General features: G+C 44.4%; 1 protein-coding gene across 2 annotated transcripts in view; it reads right to left on the reverse strand.

Moving 5' to 3' along the window:
- Window positions 1–18,142: 18,142 nt before the first annotated feature.
- The window catches only part of LOC124624145 (DNA ligase 1), a 128,632-nt gene continuing 127,263 nt past the window's right edge, over window positions 18,143–19,511 (reverse strand). For both annotated transcript variants that reach the window (XM_047149089.1, XM_047149088.1), the window contains exons 17-18: window positions 18,536–18,628; window positions 18,143–18,446 (exon numbers count right to left, since the gene is read on the reverse strand). In XM_047149089.1, the coding sequence (XP_047005045.1) occupies window positions 18,366–18,446; window positions 18,536–18,628 (174 nt within the window). In that variant the 3' untranslated portion in view covers window positions 18,143–18,365. The remainder of the gene's footprint in view (window positions 18,447–18,535; window positions 18,629–19,511) is intronic.

Consider the following 19,511-nt stretch of genomic DNA (forward strand, 5'->3'; position numbering starts at 1 on the left):
ATTTTCCCGAACAGAGTCTTACGAGAGACTTTCTTAGGATCTTGGGTACCCATAATGATATCTTTGCGGTCTTAAGAAGCTCTGCTGCCGTCTTGACCAGCAGCTTCGCATTTTCCCAAGGGAATATCATGGGCACCTTGTCCTTGAGCCATTCTACTGTGTACACCCCCTCACAGACAAAAATGAGTGCACCACAATCTAGATATACCCTCCTCAAGTTGGGACCTGGGCCAGTGTCCCACTCAATCTTTTCGAAGAGGGCTATTTGTACTAGTTCCTCCTGCTGCGAGGTAATGGCCACCAGTGGATAACCTTCCCAGATAACTGCCATCCTAAAAACCAAGACTGCAGTACTATAGGTCTGTTTCCCTATTTCTTGCCTCAGTTTTTTCGGACACGCTTACCCAGGGAGGAGGGAGTCTTTGATTCCTCCCTTATCAGCTTACTACCTGTCTTTGAAGTTGTGGAGGTCTGCGTGTCCCCTTCAACTTGAGACAGTTTTTTACTGGGGGTCTTGAGTTCTAGTCCCTTTGTTTCCCTCCACTTGTTTTTAGGAACCCATTCTTTTCCTTCCTTTTCCCTCTGTTCCCTGAGTAGCTTCCTCCTTTGGGCCCCAGACAAGCCTTTGATCTTAATCTGGTCTAGCTTCTCGGTTACAGTTCCCACTTCTGGCTCAGGTCTAGACCTTGATTCAGTGGTGGAAATGCCTTCCATCAGTTCAGTACCCGATGTTTGGGTATCTGAGGTCTCAATTTGCTCCTCAGTTTCTTTTTCTATAGTTCTGTCCATGTTGGTCCCACGAGATTTGGGGATCTAGAAGGTCCACACCACGAATACCCCACGCGGTGTAAGGCTAATTACTCAGGGAGGTTGCCCGGTATCCCTGAGGCTCCGTTTGCGACACATCGTGCCACGCACCCCTCATCATGGATCGCATCACAACTTGGGTTGGGTCAGGGAATAGGGTAGGACTAGGAGTGGATAGGGAAGATGGGATGTTGTGGGACACTCTTAGTCTGGTCCATCGGCTGAGGCCTTTCCGGCAGTAGGTCCTCTACCTTCGGCATAGCCCTCAGCTTCCTGTGGATACGCAAGCCTCTCCACCCGCACGGACAGTGCTTCATCAAGATGGTGTCCCCTGGGGACAGCCGGCTGGTGTGGCCGAGCGGTTCTAGGCACTACAGTCTGGAACCACGCAACGCTACGGTCACAGGTTCGAATCCTGCCTCGGGCATGGATGTGAGTGATGTCCTTAGGTTAGTTAGGCTTAAGTAGTTCAAAGTTCTAGGGGACTGATGACCTCAGCAGTTAAGTCCCATAATGCTCAGAGCCATATGAACCCAGAGAGGACAGGGATGTTATTGTCATGTAACCAGTTTGCCACAGGCCGTGCATTATGAACAGGTGCTAAATTGTGTTGAAAGATGCAATTGCCATCCCCAAATTGCTCTTCAACAGCAAGAAGGTGCTTATAACATCAATGTACACCTGTGCTGTGACAGTGTCACGCAAGATAGTAAGGTGTGCAAGCCACCTCCAGAAAAACACGACCATACCATAACACCACCGCCTCCGAATTTTAGTGTTGGCACTACACACGCTGGCAGATGATGTGTACTGGGCATTCACTATACCCACAACCTGCCATTGGATCGTCACATTGTGTACTGTGATTCGTCACTCCACACAATGTTTTTCATTGTTCAGTCATCCAATGTTTATGCTCCTTACACCAAGCGAGGCATCATTTGGCATTTACCGGCGTGATGTGTGGCTTACAAGCAGCCGCTCGACCATGAAATCCAAGTTTTCTCACCTCCCGACTAACTGTCATAGTACTTGCAGTGGATCTTGATGCAGTTAGGAATTCCTGTGTGATGGTCTAGATAGATGTCTGCCTATTATACATTACGACATTCTTCAACTGTCGGCGTTTTCTGTCAGTCAACAGGTGAGGTCAGCCTGTACGCTTTTGTGCTGTACATGTCCCTTCAAGTTTCCACTTCACTATCATATCAGAAACAGTGGACCTAGGGATGTTTAGGAGTGTGGAAATCTCACATACAGACATATGACACAAGAAGTCCGTGAGTTCTGCAGAGTGCCCCATTCTGCTCTCTCACAATGTCTAATGACTACTGACGTCGCTGATACGGAGTACCTTGCAGTAGGTGGAAGCACAATGCACCTAATATGAAAAACATATATTTCTGGGGTTGTCCGGATGGTTTGGATCACATAGTGTTTGTACATGAGGTTTGGCTGCTTATGTCAATGTTTCCTTTTCTGAAGAAGGCTTTGGCTGAAAGCCCATGTGTGACAGTCTTTTTGATGTTCCTATCAACAACTCAACATGTCATCTCTACGGTGAGTTGCAACCTATCCTTTTCATAATATTGTTGATATTCCATTTTGTCTTGCTATTGTTAGAAGCCATACTTGGTGTGAAACAGGGAACAGTATTAAAACCATTAAGATTACATTGTACATTAATAACATAGTAGGTTGTTATAATCAGTATATGCAGATGATGCACTTATCTATGAGGAGTTTTAGCCATAAAAAATTAGTACTATCCATTTAGAACTTAACAATAACAGCCCAATACAAAAATCAGAAATATCTATCAATGTATATAAATGTGAAACTGTACACTTCATAAAAGAATGTAGCAGCATTTGATCATGCAATTGACAAATAACAACTAATCAGTCATATCATACAAGCCCTGTGATTAACAATGGGTGCAGATATAAAGTGGAATCATAATTTAAGCTCAGTTGAGGTAAAACAAATGGCCGGTATTGGTTTGTTAATAGGATAGTGAAAACCAACAGTTTGTCTATGAAAAAGATAACCTGCAAAACACTTCCATGAACCTTCATAAATATTGCTAGAGTATGGGCTCCATATAAAATCAGACTAACAAGGAGCATCCAATATGCATTAAGGATAGTGCAAGCAACTGGTCTCAAGTTGTTGAGAATTGTGAGTGCCTGCAACAGGCACTATTGACATAATACAACAAAAAGTGACCTCTGCTACAAATTTTATGTTGATTCATTGAGTAGAGAATGATATAACTACCTACCCATTCACGATAGATTGTCCCCTTTGCATCTAACCAAATTCTCTTTGCCCCATTTCTTCTGTACATCAATTGTATGTGCACTTGCATTCTGATCAGGATAGCCATCTCTCATGCAATATTGATTGCTGGTAATCTACAATCCACAATGTACGATTGATATCATACAGAGTTTTACAAACTCTATGTACATAATACAATCATTCACACTCCACAGTTCACTGATAAATAGGAGACAGGAATGAGATCACTTTTATTGTAACATGGGATTTCTGAATCTATGATTTCAACCAATTTCTCACAATTCTAATTTTTATAGGGATACCATACCCTACTATAGATTTGAGAAGTTTTATAATAAAATAATTTTTTTTAATTTTTTTCAGTTACAGTTTTCTATGGTTTCTTTTGCTCTCTAACTCACCTGCGGGATCTATACACACTGTGATAATGTGCATACTGGGCCACTTTCAAACTGTTAAATGGTGTCTCTATTTTAACGTATTTTATTTACCAATGGTTAAACTACACATTTCCCATTACTTTCTATACTTTGATAAAATTCATATCTTTTATTTTTCTTTTACATCGTGTTCTCTGAATAGTACCTTCAAAAGATTACTCTAGGCTACAATTACAGTGTTTCGTAAGTCTAGTGTTCAAAGGTCTTCCCTGCAAACTCTCACACAGAAATTAAGCAAAAATAGAGTGTTAAATCACAGCTGGAAGCAGCAGGATTTTTTGTTAACATATTGATTGCCGCATGCTGCCGGCAGATGTGTCACTGTCTGGCCAGGTGCCCTGTGTGAGGCTCTGCTACATCTGCCAGCAGCCACATGGCATGAGGCCTGTAGTTCTGCTGTGGCCATCAGCAGCCACGCAATAGTCAAATATGTTACAGAAATTAGTGCTCCTTGGTCTCATGTTACCATATGCATTCAAGGCGCCACTCAGCTGACTGTGATGATGATGCCTTCAATAATATTCCTGTGGGAATACAAAAAAACTCTGAAAGATACTTGATGCATTAACACTGAGGCTACAAGGATTAAGCAAGTGAAAATTTTATACTATGGCAATAGGTTGCAGCTGTTGTTGTTGTTGTCGTCTTCAGTTCTGAGACTGATTTGATGCAGCTCTCCATACTACTCTATCCTGTGCAAGCCTCTTCATCTCTGAGTATTTACAGCAGCCTACATCCTTCTGAATCTGCTTGGTGTATTCATCTCTTGGTCTCCCTCTACGATTTTTACCCTCCACACTGTCCTCCAATGCTAAATTGGTGATCCCTTGATGCCTCAGAACATGTCCTACCAACCAGTCCCTTCTTCTTGTCAAGTTGTGCCACAAACTCCTCTTCTCCCCAATTCTATTCAATACCTCCTCCTTAGTTATGTGATCTACCCATCTAATCTTCAGCATTCTTCTGTAGCACCACATTTCGAAAGCTTCTATTCTCTTCTTGTCCAAACTATTTGTCATCCATGTTTCACTTCCATACAAATACTTTCAGAAACGACTTCCTGACACTTAAATCTATACTCAATGTTAACAAATTTCTCTTCTTCAGAAACGCTTTCCTCGCCATTGCCAGTCCACATTTTATATCTTCTCTACTTTGACCATCATCAGTGATTTTGCTCCCCGAATAGCAAAACTCCTTTACTACTTTATGTGTCTCATTTCCTAATCTAATTCCCTCAGCATCACCTGACTTAATTCGACTACATTCCATTATCTTCGTTTGCTTTTGTTGATGTTCATCTTATATCCTCCTTTCAAGACACTATCCATTCCGTTCAACTGCTCTTCCAAGTCCTTTGCTGTCTCTGACAGAATTACAATGTCATTGGCAAACTTCAAAGTTTTTATTTCTTCTACATGGATTTTAATACCTACTCCAAATTTTTCTTTTGTTTCCTTTACTGCTTGCTCAATATACAGATTGAATAACATCGGGGAAAGGCTACAACGCTGTCTCACTCCCTTCCCAAACACTGCTTCCCTTTCATGCCCCTCGACTCTTATAACTGCCATCTGGTTTCTGTACAAATTGTAAATAGCCTTTCGCTCCCTGTATTTTACCCCTGCTACCTTTAGATTTTGAAAGGGAGTATTCCAGTCAACATTGTCAAAATCTTTCTCCAAGCCTACAAATGCTAGAAACGTAGGTTTGCCTTTCCTTAATCTTCCTTCTAAGATAAGTGGTAAGGTCAGGACTGCCTTACGTGTTCCAACATTTCTACGGAATCCAAACTGATCTTTCCCAAGGTCGGCTTCTACCAGTTTTTTCATTCGCCTGTAAATAATTCGTGTTAATATTTTGCAGCTGTGACTTATTAAACTGATAGTTCGCCAATTTTCACATCTGTCAACACCCGCTTTCTTTGGGATTCGAATTATTATATTCTTCTTGAAGTCTGAGGGTATTTCGCCTGTCTCGTACATCTTGCTCATCGGGTGGTAGAGTTTTGTCAGCACTGGCTCTCCCAAAGCCGTCAGTAGTTCTAATGGAATGTTGTCTACTCCCGGGGCCTTGTTTCAACGCGGGTCTTTCAGTGCTCTGTCAAACTCTTCACGCAGTATCGTATCTCCCATTTCATCTTCATCTACCACCTCTTCTATTTCCATAATATTGTCCTCAAGTACATCACCCTTGTATAGACCCTCTATATACTCCTTCCACCTTTCTGCTTTCCCTTCTTTGCTTAGAACTGGGTTTCCATCTGAGCTCTTGATATTCATACAAGTGGTTCTCTTTTCTCCAAAGGTCTCTTTAATTTTCCTGTAGGCAGATCTATCTTACCCCTAGTGAGATAAGCCTCTACATCCTTACGTTTGTCCTCTAGCCATCCCTGCTTAGCCATTTTGCACTTCCTGTCGATCTCATTTTTGAGACGTTTGTATTCCTTTTTGGCTGCTTCATTTACTGCATTTTTATATTTTCTCCTTTCATCAATTAAATTCAATATTTCTTCTGTTACCCAAGGATTTCTAACAGCCCTCGTCTTTTTACCTACTTGATCCTCTGCTGCCTTCACTACTTCATCCCTCAGAGCTACCCATTCTTCTTCTACTTTATTTCTTTCCCCCATTCCTGTTAATTATTCCCTTATGCTCTCCCTGAAACTCTGTACAACTTCTGGTATAGTCTGTTTATCCAGGTCCCATCTCCTTAAATTCCCAACTTTTTGCAGTTTCTTCAGTTTAATTTAGATTGGCCAGAGTCCACATCTGCCCCTGGAAATGTCTTACAATTTAAAATCTGGTTCCTAAATCTCTGTCTTATCATTATATAGTCTATCTGAAACCTGTCAGTATCTCCAGGCTTCTTCCATGTATACAACCTTCTTTTATGATTCTTGAACCAAGTGTTAGCTATGATTAAGTTATGCTATGTGCAAAATTCTACCAGACGGCTTCCTCTTTCATTTCTTACCCTCAATCCATATTCACCTACTATGTTTCCTTCTCTCCCTTTTCCTACTCTCGAATTCCAGTCACCCATGACTATAAAATTTTCGTCTCCCTTCACTACCTGAATAATTTCTTTTATCTCATCATGCATTTCATCAATTTCTTCATCATATGCAGCTATGATTTTTAATTAATATTTCTCAGCAGTGTATTTATGTACACTATCATTCTAGCAAGTGGCAACACTAGCAATGGAGAGTATATAAAGTGTGTCGGGGGTGACGGGGGAACATGGAAAACAGTGCAGTCATTGCCGTTATGCAGAACCTGAGTGATTTACCTGACATCCAAAAGAGCGTGATCAATGACTCTTGGGGTCAAGGGTGAAGGCATTTCCGAAATTGCTAATTTATCAACTCTTCATGTGGTGCTGTGGTTAAAGGATGCTGCACATGGCAAAATGTTGCTATCCAAAATCAGCATCGAGGCAACTGTGATGCACCAATGGCCATAGATGACAAGGCTGAACAATGGTTGCAGAGAGTGTATAGGCGAATAGACATGCAACTGTTGAGAAACTGACTGCCCAGATGAACCAACAGTGTCTTCAATGACTGTTCTGTGAATGTTGCTGCATGTGGGCCTCCACAGCAGGCAAATGGTTCATCCACCCATGCTGACTGCCATTCATCAGCCAAGAAGGCTAGAATCTGCATGCCAGTACCACCCTGGACGACCACTGAGTGGCAAGAAATGGCATTTTCAGATGGATCATACTTTATGTGCCATCAGACTCAAAACTTTTGAAAGCAAACACCCTGCAACTATCATTGGAAGAGTCCAAGATGGAGAAGGAAGCATTATGGTTTGGGGAATGTTTTTGTGGCATTCCCTGGGTGATCTCATCATTCTGAAAGACACTGTGGATCAACACAAGAGGGTCCAGAATGGAAGAGGAAGCATGATGGTTTGGGGAATCTTTTCGTGCCATTCCATGGGTGATCTTGTCATTCTAGGATGCGTAATGGATCAACTAAAGTACTCACCTATCTTTAGGGGTCACGTCCACAGCAAAATGCAGTTTCTTTATTTTTGGCACCATGTCATCCACCAGTATGACAATGCAAGGTGTTACACAGTTTGTAGTGTATGTGCGTGGTTCGAAGAGCATCAGGATGAGTTTTCCATACGCTAGAAACAGGATGAAGAGAGTAAAACAACAAAGCAGATTACCATGGCTTGTTGACCATGAGAATAAAAGAGAAGCCAGCCACTGTGCAACACATTAAAACCTCCACCCCAGAAGTACTAAGGTGGACACAGAGGGACAAAGGACATGTGCTAAAACTTAGATCAAATGATAAAACACACCCTCGTGAATAAAACATAAAACTAAATCAGCCGATGAGGCATTGTCAGATAAAATTAGCAGAATGAGTCCACTAACCCAAGCTTTCATTGCTGCGCGGTCTTCACGGTGCAGGAGGTAACTGTGGGTTGCCCAAGCGTGGCCAACATGGAGTCGGCAGAGGACAACTGATTCCCTGCGAGAGACCCACATGGAAGACTTCCACACATTCGCAGTCTCCTTAATGACATGCAGTTTGTTGTGTGTACTGTTACGCTAATCCATCTCACAAAGCCGAAAAACCCTATAGCGTAAGTCAGAATGCAGGTCAGGTTCAGAGATGCCCATCTCCAGAAGCAGTTTCCACGTAGCCTGTCAGCAAGTTCGTTGCCTGGGATGCCGATGTGTCCTGGGGTCCACACAATCACCACTGAATGACGGGACCAGTCCAGGACATAGATGGATGCTACCAAAGGATGGCAAGGGTAGCATTGGTCGATAGCTTGTAGGCAGCTCAAGGAGTCAGTACACAGAAGAAATGATTCCCCAGGGCATGAACGGATATAGCGAAGTGCACAAGACATGGCAACCAGCTCTGCAGCGAATACACTGCAGCCATTGGGCAAGGAATGCTGTTGAAAATGGCTTCTGTGGACTTAGCAAAGCCAACATGACCATCAGCCATCAAGCCGTCAGTGTAAACCACTTCAGAGCCCCGAAACACATCAAGAATCGTGAGGAAGTGACAGCGAAGAGCGGCAGGAGTAACTGAGTCCTTAGGTTCATATGAAAGGTCCAGATGAATCTGCGGCCTAGGTGTACACGATGGAGGTGTATGCGGACGGACCTCAATGGGAAGTGGTGAAGGGAAGGACTGCAGGTCAGACAGAAGGGATTGCATGCGAACCACAATCATTAGCCCTGACCTGGGCTGCCGATGCGAGAGATGAACTGCTGCAGGTGGAAAAAGGGGACAGTAATTCGGATGCTCAGAAGAACTACGAATGTGTGCTACATAAATAGCGAGCAGTTGTGCATATCAGATCTGCAATGGAGAGACTCCGGCGTCCATCAGAACACTCGTCACCGGACTCATTCTAAAAGCTCCTGTCACTACGAGAACGCCACAATGGTGCACTGGGTCGAGTACATGCAACGCTGAGGGCGCCGTCGAACCATAAATCAGACTCCCATAGTCAAGGCGGGATTGACTAAGGGCTTTGTAGAGCTGCACCCCAGTTGGTGTTGCTCAGGCAACGGAGAGCACTGAGGTGCTGCCAGCACTTAAGCTGACAGAGGTGGGGAAGCCAAGTCAATCGGGTGTCAAAAACCAGTCCTAAGAATCGGTATGTCTCCACTACAATAAGTGGAGCATCATGAAGGTAAAGTTCAGTTCTGGATGAACAGTACGACACCGACAGAAGTGCACGACACGACTTAGCGGCTGAAAACTGGAAGCCTTGGGCGAGAGCCCACGACTGCGCCTTGCGGATGGCTCCCTGTAGGTGCCGCTCAGCAACACCAGTACTGGTGGAGCAGTACAAAATGCAGAAGTCGTCTGCACATAGAGGGGGTGAGACAGACGGCCCTACAGCTGCTGCTAGACCGTTAATGGCCACTAAAAATAGTGATCACTCAATACAGAGGCCTGCGGGACCCCATTCTGCTGGATGTGGGGCCAACAATGGGAGGCACACTTGGACACAGATAGTATGGAGTGACAGGAAATTCTGGATAAAAATCGGGAGCGGGCCTCAGAGACCCCACCCGTATAAGGTGGCAAGGATATGATGTCACCAAGAGGTGTCATATGCTTTGCGTAGATCAAACAAGACGGCAACAAGGTGTTGGGATGGCAGACTCGAGGGACCCGAGATTATCAGTGGTAGAGCGACCCTGACAGAAGCCGCGCTGACATGGAGCCAGTAGGCCACATGACTCCAGGACCCAACACAACCGCCAACACACCATACGTTCCAGCAGCCTACAAACAATGTTGGTGAGGCTGATAGCTATCCACAGCAAGTGGGTTTTTGCTGGGTTTCAGCATCGGAACGATTGTGCTCTCCCGCCATTACGATGGAAAGACACCACCTGGTTGAAGATGACAAGGAGATGGTGCTTGTAGTCAGACAGGAGATGTTTAATCATCTGACTGTGGATCCAATCAGGCCCGGAGCTGTGTTGCGGCAATGTGCAAGTTCGCTGAGGAGCTCCCACTCTGTAAATGTGGAGTTAGAGGGTTTGACGCAGAGGCTCCAGCAAAGTGCTTGGCAATTGCGTTTGCGTCGGTACATAGCATGCCATTGATGGTAATGCCAGGGACACCTGTTGGGATCTGGTACCCAAAAAGACGTCCGATCTTCGTCCAGACTTGGGCAGGTAATGTATGGCACCCAATGGTCGACATGTACCTCTCCCAACACTCCTGTTTTCGTCGTTTTATAAGCTGGCGTACATGGGCATGGAGCTGATTAAAGGCTATCAGATGCTCTAGGAAAGGGTGTCACTTATGTCGCTGTACAGCTCACCGAGACTGTAATTGCCTCAGCAACTTCCAGCAAACACCAAGGGACTGTCTTTCACCGGGGGCACCCTAAAAAGCAAGGGATCACGTTTTCTGCTGCAAAAATGATTGTGGTAGTAACCTGCTCAAGCATCACATCGATGTTACTATGTGGGGCAGAGTCAATGGTGACCTCAGAGGTGAAAGTTTCCCAGTCCGCCTTGTTTAAAGCCCATCTGGGCAGTCGTCCGTGGGTCCGACGCCGGGGCAGTAACAGGAAGATTGCGAAGTGGTCACTACCACACAGGTCATCATATGCTCTCCAGTGGATAGATGGGAGAAATCCTGTGCTTCAAATCGATGAATCAATGGCCGAGTAACTACCTCAAGCCACACTGAAATGTGTAGCGGCCCCAGTACTTAAGAGGCAGAGGTCGAACTGAGACAGTAACGTTTCAACACTCAATTATAGTCGCTACAGTCCCTGTAATATCCCTTATAGCTGCGGAGGGCAGGGTTCCGCATTGCCAGGAACCAGGTTTCTTGGAGAGCAATGCAGAAAGCAGGTGTAAAGCTTGACATTTGCTGAAGCTCAGCCAAGCGGTGGAAAAAACTGCTGCAATTCCACTGGAGGATGACGTGATTGTGAGGCATGGAACCTTCAACGAGGCAGTTTACATCTCAAGGTCACCTGCTGCCACTGATTTATTTCCTGAGCAGTCTGTATCCACGGTGTCTGAGGGTCTGGCGAGATCTAGGTCCTCAGTGGATGCCAGAATCTCCACCTGATCCTCAGAACAAAGCCTGTAGGTAGCGGCGGTATGGGTGACACTGCAAGTCCCTTGATCTTGGGAGTCTTCTTTTTGGATTTCTCCTGCTCCTTGGGTTTCTCTGGCTGGGAGGGCTTGATTGATGCAGTCTCCAGGATGATTGTGAAGCCCTACAACCAGCCACTGGCAGGAGTCATCTTTCCCACTAGTGGGAACCTGAGAAGGGAGTGACCCAAGGGATCCTTTCCTAGCGAGAGGTGCTGAAAAAGACTTATGCTTCTCTGGCTGAGAAGAGAGGACTGGTCTCCCTGATGATTGGGGTGGGGGGGGGGGGGGCAGTGCTCCCGAGGTAGGTGGTGTGGGAGCAACAGAGAGGGAAGTGCCCCCCACCATCAAGGGGGCACGTGTCGTCTTCCAGCTCGGAGAGCCAAGCGGAATTCGCGGAACGGATGGGGCTATAACTATTCTCATAGCAGCGGCACATGAGGAGGTCATATAGCCACAGGGTGTAGACGTTCAAATTTCCTCTTAGCCTCAGGGTAGGTGTCGGTGCATGGTCTTAAATTCCATGATTTTCCTCTGTTTCTGTAAAATCCTGCAGTTGGTGAGCAAGGTGAATGATGCTCTCCGCAGTTGACACAGATGGGAGGCGGGGTACATGGAGTACTGGGATGAGATAGATGTCAACAATCTTGACAGGTGGAGCTGGATGTACAGTGGGAAGACATATGGCCAAACTTCCAGCACCACATCGGGGGAGGGATATATGGCTTGAAGTCACAGCGGTAGACTATATCGGGGGGAGGGATATATGGCTTGAAGTCACAGCGGTAGACTATCACCTTGTCTTTCTCAGGCAATGTGTCACCCTTGAAGGCCAAGATTAAGGCACCGGTGGCAACCTGGTTATCCCTCGAACTCCGTTGGACGCGCCGCATGAAATGAACACCTCGCCACTCTAAATTGGTGTGCAGCTTGTCATCAGACTGCAAAAGAAGGTCCCTGTGGAATATAATACTCTGAACCATATTTAAGCTCTCAAGAGGCGTGATGGTAATAGAAACATCCCCCAACTTGCCACAAACGAGTAACACCAGAGGCTAGGCAGAGGATGCTGTTTTTATCAAAACTGACCCAGAGCACATTTTGGACAAGCCCTCCACCTACCCAAACTTGTCTTCCAAATGCTCCACAAAAAACTGGGGCTTTGTGGACGTGAAAGACTACCCATCAGCTCTTTTACATATGAGGTGTCCGGTCAAATAAACTTCACTACCATCCTTTGCCTGGCATTCCTCCCATGGTGTGGCCAGGGAGGGGAACGACTTGGGGCCATATGTCTTAGCATTAAGTTAGACTTTGCTCACTTAGAGACTGCTGGCAGCCAACCACCAGTGTACTATGCTTCTGGCGTGTCATCTGCCCTGATGCCACCCCCTCCGACCAGGGGTCCTTCCCATGGGGGCCACCCAGCCACAGCAAAGGCCACCTGGCAGGATGGCCATTGCCGGGAGTCCTGATGCCCCAGGGTGACGGGCATCCACTCCTTTGCATACGTGGGGAGTTAGCAGCGCAGGCATCAGCAGAGCGATCCCTGTGTAGTCAGTGTGCAACAACCAATAGGGTACATGGCGGGCCCACCACAGCGGACTGGCTACAATGTTGGATAGGAGGTACAAAGAAGCCCATGATATTCGCCAGCACAAAAGTGACACTGCATAGCGCGTGGTGGAAAACAGAACCAGGAAGGTGTCCCCGCCCAAGATATGGAGAATGGGCAGGACTGCAATGCGACAATGAGAAAGTGGGCTAAAGGTGTCAATGCACGATGGACGCAATGCATCACATAATGCGCCCTTCCCCAACTGGCCCACTCCTCGGGAAAATTTTGAAAAATGGATGTCAAACCCTATAGGTAGTCCCGGACCTGCAGGGGCAAGAGTCTTACAACCACTGAATGCATTAGGTTACCAATATGATAAGTTAGGTTACTACGAGAAGTTAATTTGTTAGATGTTCAGCAGATCATTTGAAGATTTTTTATTGAAATGATGTGGAACGAGTCAGTTTACAGGATGAAACGAAATGTTTGTATGGCATTATTGGGTGGGAGGCATCATCTGGAGTTGTTCGGCTGACTAGTATAAATCATTTTATTTGATGCCAATTTGGGGACCTGCACATCAATGACGATGAGGACAATACAACTCCCAGCTCCTGAGCAGATAAAATCTTAGACCCAGTCAGCAACTGAATCTGGAACCCTTCGTGGGGCAGCCACAATGACAACTTAGCTACGGAGATAGACTGATATATATATATATATATACACACACACACACACACACACACACACACACTCCTGGAAATGGAAAAAAGAACACATTGACGCCGGTGTGTCAGACCCACCATACTTGCTCAGGACACTGCGAGAGGGCTGTACAAGCAATGATCACACGCACGGCACAGCGGACACACCAGGAACCGCGGTGTTGGCCGTCGAATGGCGCTAGCTGCGCAGCATTTGTGCACCGCCGCCGTCAGTGTCAGCCAGTTTGCCGTGGCATACGGAGCTCCATCGCAGTCTTTAACACTGGTAGCATGCCGCGACAGTGTGGACGTGAACCGTATGTGCAGTTGACGGACTTTGAGCGACGGCGTATAGTGGGCATGCGGGAGGCCGGGTGGACGTACCGCCGAATTGCTCAACACGTGGCGCGCGAGGTCTCCACAGTACATCGATGTTATCGCCAGTGGTCGGCGGAAGGTGCACGTGCCCGTCGACCTGGGACCGGACCGCAGCAACGCACGGATGCACGCCAAGACCGTAGGATCCTACGCAGTGCCGTAGGGGACCGCACCGCCACTTCCCAGCAAATTAGGGACACTGTTGCTCCTGGGGTATCGGCGAGGACCATTCGCAACCATCTCCATGAAGCTGGGCTACGGTCCCGCACACCGTTAGGCCGTCTTCCGCTCACGCCCCAACATCGTGCAGCCCGCCTCCAGTGGTGTCGCGACAGGCATGAATGGAGGGACGAATGGAGACGTGTCGTCTTCAGCGATGAGAGTCGCTTCTGCCTTGGTGCCAATGATGGTCGTATGCGTGTTTGGCGCCGTGCAGGTGGGCGCCACAATCAGGACTGCATACGACCGAGGCACACAGGGCCAACACCCAGCATCATGGTGTGGGGAGCGATCTCCTACACTGGCCGTACACCACTGGTGATCGTCGAGGGGACACTGAATAGTGCACGGTACATCCAAACCGTCATCGAACCCATCGTTCTACCATTCCTAGACCGGCAAGGGAACTTGCTGTTCCAATAGGACAATGCACGTCCGCATGTATCCCGTGCCACCCAACGTGCTCTAGAAGGTGTAAGTCAACTACCCTGGCCAGCAAGATCTCCGGATCTGTCCCCCATTGAGCTTGTTTGGGACTGGATGAAGCGTCGTCTCACACGGTCTGCACGTCCAGCACGAACGCTGGTCCGAGGCGCCAGGTGGAAATGGCATGGCAAGCCGTTCCACAGGACTACATCCAGCATCTCTACGATCGTCTCCATGGGAGAATAGCAGCCTGCATTGCTGCGAAAGGTGGATATACACTGTACTAGTGCCGACATTGTGCATGCTCTGTTGCCTGTGTCTATGTGCCTCTGGTTCTGTCAGTGTGATCATGTGATGTATCTGACCCCAGGAATGTGTCAATAAAGTTTCCCCTTCCTGGGACAATGAATTCACGGTGTTCTTATTTCAATTTCAGGAGTGTATATATATATGCATGTGTGTTTATTGTTAACAGTAACAAAAATATTTTTTTAGTGCTATTCATCCAAATACACTAAATAACAATTTATTTAAAATACAGGCTATCAATTTTAAAACAGAAATTTATCCATGGGACAAAAGGAGTTGTACAGGAGATGGACTAGTTTCTAAACTTGGCTTGTTATCTGTCGGACATGTTACAGTATGGGCTAATAACAATAATTTTTTGCTCCTGCATACTGAAATCCTTTCTGAGCCGCTGACTGACTTAATAATAGACAGTAAAGGCCATTTTTTCCTCTAGAGCTGTAGATGACATCATTACTATTCTTCTCAAATTTTGATGGATTATTTATGGCGAATTTGAGGGAAACATTCCACATAGGAAAAATATATCTAAAAACAAAGATGTTTGTGTGTCTGTCGACCTGCCAGCACTTTCATTTGGTAAGTCACATCATCTTTGTTTATGATGTGACTTACCATACAAAAGCGCTGGCAGGTCGATAGAAACACAAAAAGACTCATACATACACTGAAATTCAAGCTTTCGCAACAAACTGTTGCCTCATCAGGAAAGAGGGAAGGAGAGGTAGAGGGAAACATTCCACGTGGGAAAAATATATCTAAAAACAAAGATGATGTGACTTACCAAACGAAAGCGCTGGCACGTCGATAGACACACAAACAAACACAAACATACACACAAAATTCAAGCTTTCGCAACAAACTGTTGCCTCATCAGGAAAGACGAAAGGATGTGGGTTTTAAGGGAGAGGGTAAGGAGTCATTCCAATCCCGGGAGCGGAAAGACTTACCTTGGGGGGAAAAAAGGACGGGTATACACTGGCACACACAGACATATCCATCCACATATATACAGACACAAACAGACATATGGCATTATGTCTTGCTTGTGTCTGTATATGTGTGGATGGATATGTCTGTGTGTGCCAGTGTATACCCGTCCTTTTTCCCCCTAAGGTAAGTCTTTCCGCTCCCAGGATTGGAATGACTCCTTACCCTCTCCCTTAAAACCCACATCCTTTCGTATTTCCCTCTTTCCTGATGAGGCAACAGTTTGTTGCGAAAGCTTCAATTTTGTGTGTATGTTTGTGTGTCTATCGACCTGCCAGCGCTTTCGTTTGGTAAGTCACATCATCTTTGTTTATATATATATAGATTGTGCTCTTAAAATGCCTCACTCCTTAAAGTGGTACTTTCATGACCACCATGGGTAAACACACATTATTCTTACTATTTGTTTTTGTGCAGTCAGTATGTTCTTTCTAATAAATGGGTTCCCAGAAAATAATTGTGTAAGACATTACTCAACGAAAATATGCAACATATTTCAGGAGGTTGATTTATTTGTTTCCAAGACTAGCAATTATACGAAGAGCAAAAGTAGCTGAACTTATTGGTTGACAAGCTCAGTAATATGCTTCTACCAGTTCAAGTTTTCATCAACGTGTTTCTATCAGTTCAAGTTTTCATCAACATGTACATCCAAAAGTCTGGACCATTGTACCCTGCTTGATGACTCTTGTTCAAGTGCTACACCAGTTGGTGGTATGACTTATTTATTGTAAAAAATTGAATATTGTGTGTTTTCTCAAAATTAAGGGAGCCCATTTTCAAAGAACAACTTAATTCTTCGAAAAACATCATTAACAATCTCGTCTGTTGCTTTCTCTCTGATGGGATTTATTAAAACACTAGTATCATCTGCAGAAAGTACCACTTCTGTTTGTTGAATGTCAGGTGGAAGGTTACTCACCTATTTAAGGAACAGGAGTGGACCCAAAATTGAACTCTTTGGAATGCCCTTTGCAATTTCTCCCCCGTCACTTAAATTTTCTACCTTCCCAACATCGTTTGAATTATTCAGCACAACTCTTTGTATTCTGTGGAACAGTGAATAATATTTTCAGAAGCTATTTCCAAGACTGTAATTTGTCTTCATGTATGAAATTACACTGTCTTTTTGTACAAGAGTATCACCCACAAATTTTTACACTGGCAAGAAAGAGTTATCAGCTCTAGAGATCTGTGATAAATTATGTTCAAAAGGGGAATTCATTAGCTTGCAAGTTCTTGCAAAAAACTGGATAAGGTACCTCTGCAACTTTCTACCCTGTTCTGCAAGTCTACGGGTGTGTGTTGCCATAGAATCACCATCCAGTTCTATGGATAATACAAAGATTGTGAGTTTCACTGAAATATGACAAGTAAAGCTGATTTTTCCCATCTTCTCCGACCCCTCGGGGGCAGAGGGGGGGAGGGGGGGGGACAAGTACGAGCTGAGGCACTGCTACAAGTACGGGATTTAAAAAAACTGAATGAGTCCTATAGGCATATGCAGTGTGATTACAAGTATCTTGGAGATACCATCTTCTTCCCATTTCTTACTCACATTTCTCTAAGGCATGTCGGAGCCCTCTTCTGCACCTGCTTTAAACAGATATGGGATGTTTACAGCCTTCCAACGTGAGTAACAAGTTCGACAGGCTCAGTCCAAGTAGCACTTCATACTTGTTGGTAAGAAGGATGGGAGAGTAGTACTCTGGACTGTCCGCTTACACTGCCCTTTTTTTTTTTTAACAGTGTATCTACTCCTGCCACCAACAAGACACTCACAATCAAATGGATTAGTCACTTTCATTGGCAGTAGTAGTAGCAGCAGTATAATGGACAGTACTATGGATAATATGGGTATCCTAAAAAGTCTGTTCACAACAGCATACTGCAGCAGCTTCCAGCAGATTGACAGCTTTCAACTGTACACAAATTTTAATAAAATTTGTCAACCTGGGAATGGTATTCTCAATGACATTCAATTTGTATGAAAGTTACATAACTTGTAACCTAAAGTTATATTGTGCATATTCAAAAAGTAAGTGGTTGTTAGCTTATAGGTAGATGTTGTAAGCTCAGAACAAAATTGCAGTTTCAAGATGGTGGTGAACTCAAGACCGCCACTGTTAACTGGTTCAGCCACATGATGCAGAATTTCTATTCAAGTTTATTTGTGAGTTCTAGTCCTGAACTACTCTCAACCAGTGACATCAATATTGTGTATCAATATTACTTCTTCTTCTTCTTCTTCTTCTTCTTCTTCTGTATTCTCATGGATGACAATAGGTTGCTACAATGGGGGAGAGAGAGGTGGGAGGATGTGACAGCAACATCATAGAAACAATATATATGGAAGTATCAATGAGTTTGTCCACATAATATTTCCATTTTCTAAAAAATGTAGTTTCTTAAAATTCTTATACAAAATGTGGTTAAAATAGGAAAGTTGAACTTTCGCATAACTTGTCATTTACAAGTGAGGGAATTTTTGTGTATTATAAAACAGTAATGTAAACTATAAAAATAAAGAAATGTCTCACACAACAGGTACTTTTCATACAATAATACAAACAATATTATAAAATCTGCTTAGAAATGCTTTTACTAGTAAAAGTCTTCCTCATTTGGTTTTGTAGATCCTCCCTGATTTTTTACTTGGTCTTGATTTCTGTACATCTCGGCAACCTGATGACACAGATAAAGCATCAGGATTAGATTTTCATTGAAAATTGACAATGAGCATATGATCACATGAGGAAAAACAAAGACACTACCTGTGATGCACTGGTGGCCTCCTCCACTGATTTGTCTTCTCGAACCCTAAGGAACCTGGGAAAACGTAATGACACTCCCTTTTCTGGATCAACCTGCAAAAAAAATGCTGTTACCTGGAGACTAAAAATGTATGAACAACAAAAATGCTAATGTTGTCCATTTTTGCTCATAGTGGTAACTCATGGTAGCATATTTTTGTAGACTATCCTGACAAATTATACAAATTAAGTACTGTTGAAAGCTCCATTCTATCAGAACTAAATTTTGGGATGCTATTTTCTTACATGTAGGTAGATTCTGCTAAAGTTGAATCACATGAAATGGAATCCATTATTGATAGATTTATGTAAAGTAACAGTCATAACCATCCCAGCATTCATCTGGAGCACGATATAAAGAAATTAAGTGAGAGTAATCACACTAAATGGCAGATGACCCTCCAGATGTAGTCTTTTCACTACAAATTAATAATTTTCATCTTGCCTTCTTGGTAAGTATACTGCCACAAACAAATTACTGCTAATTTCCGTACATCCATCTCCTAATGGATAATGGGACAGCAGCTGTTTTATTTATGTATAACAACAATAGACTCTGCAGACTAGTATTTTTTAATTGCAACCAGACACACCATACAGGGTAAGGTATGCACATGCCAACTGTTTCTGCTCGTTTTATTAGAGATAGTGATGATGTCCATTTCAAGTGTGATTACCCTGTCTTGCAGAGGAACCCGAAGCTAGAAGTTTGTATCACAGAAAATTGTTGCAATTAAATAAAAACTAATACATTACAGCTGATGGTGTTATTGTTGCTGTACGTAATTACTGCTACCACTACCAATGAATCACAGGCAGGCACTAATGTGTGACGAAAGATAGCAAGTGGAACGATAAGGAGATTGGTGAAAGAGGAAAGCAAGCACGTGGATTCCTGCAGAGTGTAAGAAGCCTATGTAGAGCAAGGATGTACCAC

The sequence above is a fragment of the Schistocerca americana genome, chromosome 1 (genome assembly GCF_021461395.2).
Source record: "Schistocerca americana isolate TAMUIC-IGC-003095 chromosome 1, iqSchAmer2.1, whole genome shotgun sequence".
In the NCBI taxonomy this organism is placed as follows: Eukaryota; Metazoa; Arthropoda; class Insecta; order Orthoptera; family Acrididae; genus Schistocerca; species Schistocerca americana.